General features: G+C 33.4%; 1 protein-coding gene and 1 long non-coding RNA gene across 2 annotated transcripts in view; both read right to left on the bottom strand.

Annotated features, from left to right (window-relative positions):
- Positions 1-423: 423 nt before the first annotated feature.
- LOC110021737 lies at positions 424-3,067 on the bottom strand. The gene is made up of 3 exons (XR_002293690.1): positions 2,577-3,067; positions 2,355-2,474; positions 424-1,258 (listed from the first exon to the last, which is right to left on the bottom strand). It is a non-coding gene; the product is annotated as an uncharacterized LOC110021737 (long non-coding RNA).
- A 2,003-nt stretch (positions 3,068-5,070) lies between these two features.
- LOC110021703 (protein argonaute MEL1-like) overlaps positions 5,071-6,552 on the bottom strand; it is a 14,743-nt gene continuing 13,261 nt past the window's right edge. The window contains exons 15-21 of the mRNA XM_020720297.1: positions 6,428-6,493; positions 6,276-6,339; positions 6,044-6,176; positions 5,902-5,975; positions 5,694-5,788; positions 5,365-5,396; positions 5,071-5,286 (exon numbers count right to left, since the gene is read on the bottom strand). Coding sequence (XP_020575956.1) covers positions 5,114-5,286; positions 5,365-5,396; positions 5,694-5,788; positions 5,902-5,975; positions 6,044-6,176; positions 6,276-6,339; positions 6,428-6,493 — 637 coding nt within the window. The 3' untranslated portion in view covers positions 5,071-5,113. The remainder of the gene's footprint in view (positions 5,287-5,364; positions 5,397-5,693; positions 5,789-5,901; positions 5,976-6,043; positions 6,177-6,275; positions 6,340-6,427; positions 6,494-6,552) is intronic.

The following is a 6,552-nucleotide window of genomic DNA, read 5'->3' as shown; positions in this document are numbered from 1 at the left end:
GTATGTTCAAACCAAACAATGAGTTAAATGGAATGTAAACATCTACATATAACTCAAAGTATTTAAGAGTTTACTTGAAAATAGTTATGAACAAGTCAGTGTAACCCAATAATTAAGTTTGTATAATTATAGACACCCGTGTGTGCACATGACCTAATAACTGAGTTTAAAAGGATACAAAGATAAACACACCTTCACGATTTATTATCATCAAACTATAGTAGTAAAACTAAAAGTACATATAAGATTTGAAGATATTCAAGAAGAAGCACATTAAACACTTTTTTCCAATTATAAATATATGACAATTTAATAGACACATTTGAATTGCATTTGAACTTATAGATCACTTAATTCTGATATTATTAATGCATTCAAATGCTCATAAATTATATATAATTAAGAGAATTATTCTTGGTCGTCGTGGTTAGGATTCTTGCAACATTTACGAAGGAAGACATTCAAAAAATTTATAACTAAACTTACATACTGTTCATGAAGGGGGAACCAGAATCGAAGCCTAGAATGAGATCTGGACCTATGGCTCAACCTAGAGGAGGTTAAAAGAGCTCTAGACCTTGAGGGTTTCTGAGCATCACCACCACCAGCCACCATTGTCACTACTGTTGGACCACCATCTTCTGGCACTTTCCAGACTATTGCTACTCGGCCATTACCGTCGTTGCAGTTGGAACACCGCTTCCTAGCCACTCTCGTTGTCGTTGTCGGACCACCTTTGTTTGGCTACAACTGTCATCTGACAAGTGTTGCCTGGCCTACATTGTAGTCTCCATGGCACCACCGCCATCTGGTCATCGCCACTCTAGGGTCATTACCGTCTGGAAGTTGTTGCCGCTAGACCAAAATCATCATCGTCACCAAACCACCAATGTTTGGATACGACCTTCGCCTGACCATCCACCATCATTTGATTGCAGCCTCCGCTAGAACACTATTTCTTGGACACCGCCATCACCGATGTCAGACTACCTCCATATGTCCATCACTGCAAGACCACCAATATCATCCAACCACAATTGCCCTGCCTTTACCATCGCCATTGTAGGACCGCCACCATCCGACCCCCGCCGCAGAACTACCGTTGACTTGCCCCCGCCGCAGAACTACCGTTGACTTGTCGCCCATCGCTGCACAACCTGCACCATCGTCGTTGTCGGACTACCGCAGTCTGGCTGCCGCCACCGTCAGACCTCCATTGCCATGCCACCGAACCACCAAATCAAGTATAAATACTTTACTGTAGATAAACATTTAATTTAAAAATACCCAATTACGTTATAATTAAGCGAGCATTACTTTCCAAACGGAATTTCACTTAAATTTTGATAAAATAAGAAAACTAGATAGTTCTCTTAGGGGTGTTTAATAGCCTATTAGTAGAAGAATTTGGCATTGAATTTAACTTAAATCTAATCAATCACAAAAAAAAAAAAAAAAAAAAAAAAAAAAAAAAAAAAAAACTAAACCTTAAATCCAACACTTCGTTAAACCAAATTTTCTCGCATTCTGATTATTTTTCCTTGCATTCTGCCTCCTTCATAACATAAATTTGGATTTATTAAATCCAACTCGTTGACAGATTTACGACCCTAGCTTTGAAGCTTTTCTCTGTCAAAATGAATCTCATCAATCCAAATTTACTAAATCTTATTTAACATAAATCTTTGATACAGAAAGTCAAACACTGCTTTAGCATATTAGCTTACATTTCCACATGGATACGTGTAACAACATTCCAGTGGTTTTGAGTTGCTACCAAATCACAGCTTGGGGCATTTACATACACTCCACAAAATTCTTATGTATTTACATATCTACGCACCAAATTCAATATTCACATGCATAACAATCAAATCTTAAATATCATAAATACCACCTACATTTTAAAAGTGGTGCATACAACTTTTTATACATAGATTTTAGTTGTACGTCACTTTCCCATTTTTAACTTTTTCTTTTTCGGAAAAAAAATGAGTCCAAAAAATAATATGCACGATTCAAACCTGTAGTCTCACGGTGAGATTCAGGTTTTAAAGCACAATATCAGTCGTAATTAGATATCGTTGATTCATAATAGAGAAGAGAGCAATAATAAATATACAATTAAAACAAAATACCTATAAAAATAATAACACTACACAATTTCATAAAATATTAATCATATATAATAATATTAAAATGATAACATAATAATTCTAATAATCGTCTAACATCCCTAAAAACCCACTCTGTTACAACAAGAAAAGTCAGAAGTTCATATGGGGCCAAAGCCAGAAAATATCAGAAATTTAAATAGCTTCTCTAAGTAATGTGTTGCAAAGACAATTACAAACCTTCACGTTCATTTTCAAAGCTAAATTTTCAAGTATTGTTTAACTTCCATGGGTAGTGGGTGCCTTGTCTGGCAGCACTGAGTAACAATAACAAGCTCGGTATCACATATTTCTTTTAGCCTGCCCGTGAAACGAAAGACCAAATGACAGATAGTTAAATAAAATTTAGGAATTTAAAGCAGAACATTATATAAGTAAACAAGCTATATACTGGGAACATACCATTACAAAACCTTAGCTTCTGGAAAAACAACAACTAGCAATTGAAGCTGCTTATGCTTCAGGTTCAGCCGCTTCAAGACTTCAACAGACCAGCGGTGCAATTCATATAAGCTAGTTTTTATTTGTGACGGCAAAGGTAAATAGATGTTCACAAAATTTTGATTGAAAATCTACATTTAAACAATAATGAGTAGCCCATAAATGGTATAATCACAATTCAAGGCAAAAGGAAAAAAAGGTAAAACAATTTTAATGTTGTCGCACATGGAAACTAGATCACGAAAGAAGTCCTGAATGATATTCATACTACGAAGACAAAGGCTTATGCATGCCCAGGCATCAACATCATCACCTCTATACATTTTTCGCACAAGCACACCAAGGATTCATTTAAAGATATGACAAAGATACATCAAATATATAAAAACAAAATTATAAAGATCGGTTAATAAGAGGATGAATACCCTTTTCTAAATAAGAAAAATGTTAATTTAAAACCATTCTTAACAATATTTTTATTAAAAAAAAAACAACCATACAAAAGCATAAAATTAACAATGCATGTCAGAGAACTTAAGAATTGTGTGGGCTAATTTTATAAATCTAGTAAAGACCGAATTCGCCTTATTAATTATGTTCCATTTCTCAACAATGGGTTCACAATCCTTCTCACAACAATCGTGATACTTCAGCTACATTCAAGAAACACTTTCAAGATTTATTTTAAAACTGATTAGGAAATCATAATAATAATGACTAACTAATTACTTTTGGCGGGCGTAAATACTTACTGAGTAACTTGTGTGCTTCAATTGTGGTAAGAGATCAGGTTGAATCACAATACCTAAGTTTTTAGCATACTTATCATTAGCATATTTTTTTTCTTTTTTGACAAGCTGCAAAAGCAATCAGAATGTCACCATCTCAAACTAATTGTAGGATCAATGAAGTAACCCACCCATTAAACTAAAAAGCAAACTAAAAATAAAGTTCTAAAGCGGATTTAAAATCGCAAAATCTAATCCCCAAAATGCTATTCTCCCTATCAGTTGGACGCTTACAATTTGATCTTAATATTTCAGTAACTTGTCTATCGTTTAGCTTCTTAACATATCTCCGCCCATCCACAATTTTGCATACCTACTAAAACTGAGGGTTGTAGTAGGATCGAGGTTGAACAACAAAATGCTTAATCTTAGAAGCAATGCATTGGAAGAAAGAAATTTAAGAATATTGTTGTCAAGAGAACCTCCATTGGCTAGTAGTTTGGTTTGCTATCACTGCTAGCTTTAATGCAAGGTAATGAATCATACATAAGATCACAATTGTGTCATATTCTAAGGTACTAGGCAACAAACTATACAGTTCCCTCTGGTTCATCAATCGTAAACCCGTTGAGAAAAACTATTGACTAGAGGGAGCCTGATAAGATAAAAAATGGAGCATTTTTGTAGGAATCAAAGTGCAATGACAAAAAACAAACAAGAGAACAATGTACATCAGCTAGTTAGTAGACTGTGATGTAATCCATGTGATTTTATCACGTCTGCACACATTTTGTAATTGAGTTGTTTCCATACCCAGCTCCTTCAATGCCTGATAGCTTTTTTTTTTAACAAGTGAGCCCAAAAGACAATATGTGTTATTCAAATATGTGATATCATAGTGGAAGACAACACCCTCAGCTACTATATCGCAAATAAGTGCACTCTCATTATAACTTTTATTTATGAATTTTCTCTAGTTCCGGCACCCCTTTTAAATAATGCAACCAATATAATCTCATGAGAACATCATAATTTTTAACATTATTATTATTATTATCATCTTTTGGAAGAACAATCTAAGATACTATAGATTCATAATAGAGAAGAAAACATTAACAAATATAAAATCAAAACAAAATGTTCATAATAATAATAATAATAAGCAACAAATTCATAATAATTATTTAATATATATATATAATATTAAAATGATAACATAGTAATTCTAATAACTTAACATCCCCAGAAGCTCACAATATGGCAACAAGCAATGTCAAAAGTTCATATAGTGCCAAGTCAAAAAAAAAAAAAGAAATAACAGAATTTTTAATAGTGTAATTATATCCATCTAATGTGCTGCAAAAAAAAAAATGAAAGGCAGGCTTGGTATCTGCTTTATATTCGGGGAATAGTTTCCACGTGTACTATAATGCATACTATCATCCAATTCCCCTCAACAAAAAAACCACGAAGAGCGATCATTCTTTAAAGAAGGATTTACATACATGTCATAAAATTCATATAATTTTTCAGTTATATAAAACCTAAATATTTATATTGACTTATATAACAACACAATCTCTAAATCATATCAAAAATATCATTACCATTAAATCATGAAAAATGCACCTCATATATTTTAATATGATTTAGCCATTAAGACAGTATATAAATAAATATAAAAATTTAAAAACTAGATATGTTAATTTAAAAAATTTTGTGATATGCATGTAAATCCCCTTCTTTTTAAAATTGTCGCCAGCTCATATTTTAACAGTAAAACATCACGTCCCTGATGTTCTCCTTAACAGCTGGAAGAGCAGAGATGGTCGTTGCTCGCTCGCGTGTTCTTCCACTGATTTGACTTGATCCATATTCAGACCCTGCTTCCATGTAATATCGTGCTCGGAAAGCTGCAAGGTGCGCATAATATACAGGAGCAACTGCAAAGCAACACAAACATGTTTATAGAAGCCAAAACAAAAATCAAGCACATGGAAACAGTAGTAGATGACAATTACCAACTGAAACAGAGCGCGTGCATCGAGCATATCTATACAAACAAAATATTACAATTAGCTCAAGCGACAAGACAACTCACTAGTATGATATGTATTTGCATATCTAGCATCTAAACTTCACTTTTTCACATTTATACAATCTTAATCCTTAATATCACATAAAAAAATACCACCACTTTAACTTAAACAAAAAAGTGAAATTCATTTTTTTATATATAAATAAGGTGGCATTGGCATGTATGTAAAAATTGAAGTTTGGATGTTAATATGTAAATTCATAGGAATTGAGTGGTCGGTATGTAAATCTTCCAAGGATATAATACACTTACATGTAGCATAAGTTATTAGTTAGCGTCTGCAGCTGATCTGCGGAAAGACCATTTTCATCGCAAAGAACACGATAATGAGCAGGACGACTTGTGCCCTGCGGGTATTTGTCAGTTTTTCTATTAGAAATCCGCTAGTGAGGTAAGAGAATTCTAGCCAAATTATCCGGCCAGCTACAAATTTGAGAGTTTCTGCGCAATAAAAATTTACCTGAATACCAGCATGACTGCAAAGATAGAAGTCGAATTCAGTAGGATGACAGATATTTCTATCGACTACCGTACCTAAGAATCGAAATATGTTGAGAAACTGCACCATATATAGATTAATCAAGCCATCAAATGAACAGTACCTGGCAATATGTTCCCGCTCCTATCAGCCATATTCTCATTCTCAGGAAATAAACGCGTATGTGTATGGTGCCTCTTTTGCACCACTATAAACGTTACTGGTGGAAGATAGTCTTCTTCTATTGAGACACAAGCCTATAAATCATTTGTTCAAATCAGTTATTCAAAAGAACACAGAGAAGGAATATAATTATTTTAAGATAATCATTATAATTATAATAAACAGAAACTAACTTTTTTTATAGCATCCATTTCATTCGAAAGCACGTTATTGAATTGGCCTTCACTAACACCATCCCTACATTTAAAAAACAAATCTTCCCAGGTTTACCAATGGTGCATCCTTAAGAGTAAGAATAAGTTTAAAATACCACCAAATAACAAACCTGTACAATATAATGTGCTTAGGTTTATGCCCATTACTCTCAATATAAAATTCTAGAAGTAGTTTCCTGTTGATATATATAAATATACACATAAAGTTAGAAGTTCAAATTCCAGGATATCCAGT

This window comes from Phalaenopsis equestris, unplaced genomic scaffold, assembly GCF_001263595.1.
Source record: "Phalaenopsis equestris unplaced genomic scaffold, ASM126359v1 Scaffold000140, whole genome shotgun sequence".
Classification (NCBI taxonomy): Eukaryota; Viridiplantae; Streptophyta; class Magnoliopsida; order Asparagales; family Orchidaceae; genus Phalaenopsis; species Phalaenopsis equestris.
Note: the sequence above shows the minus strand (reverse complement) of the source record. Positions and strands in the feature narration are given on the sequence as shown.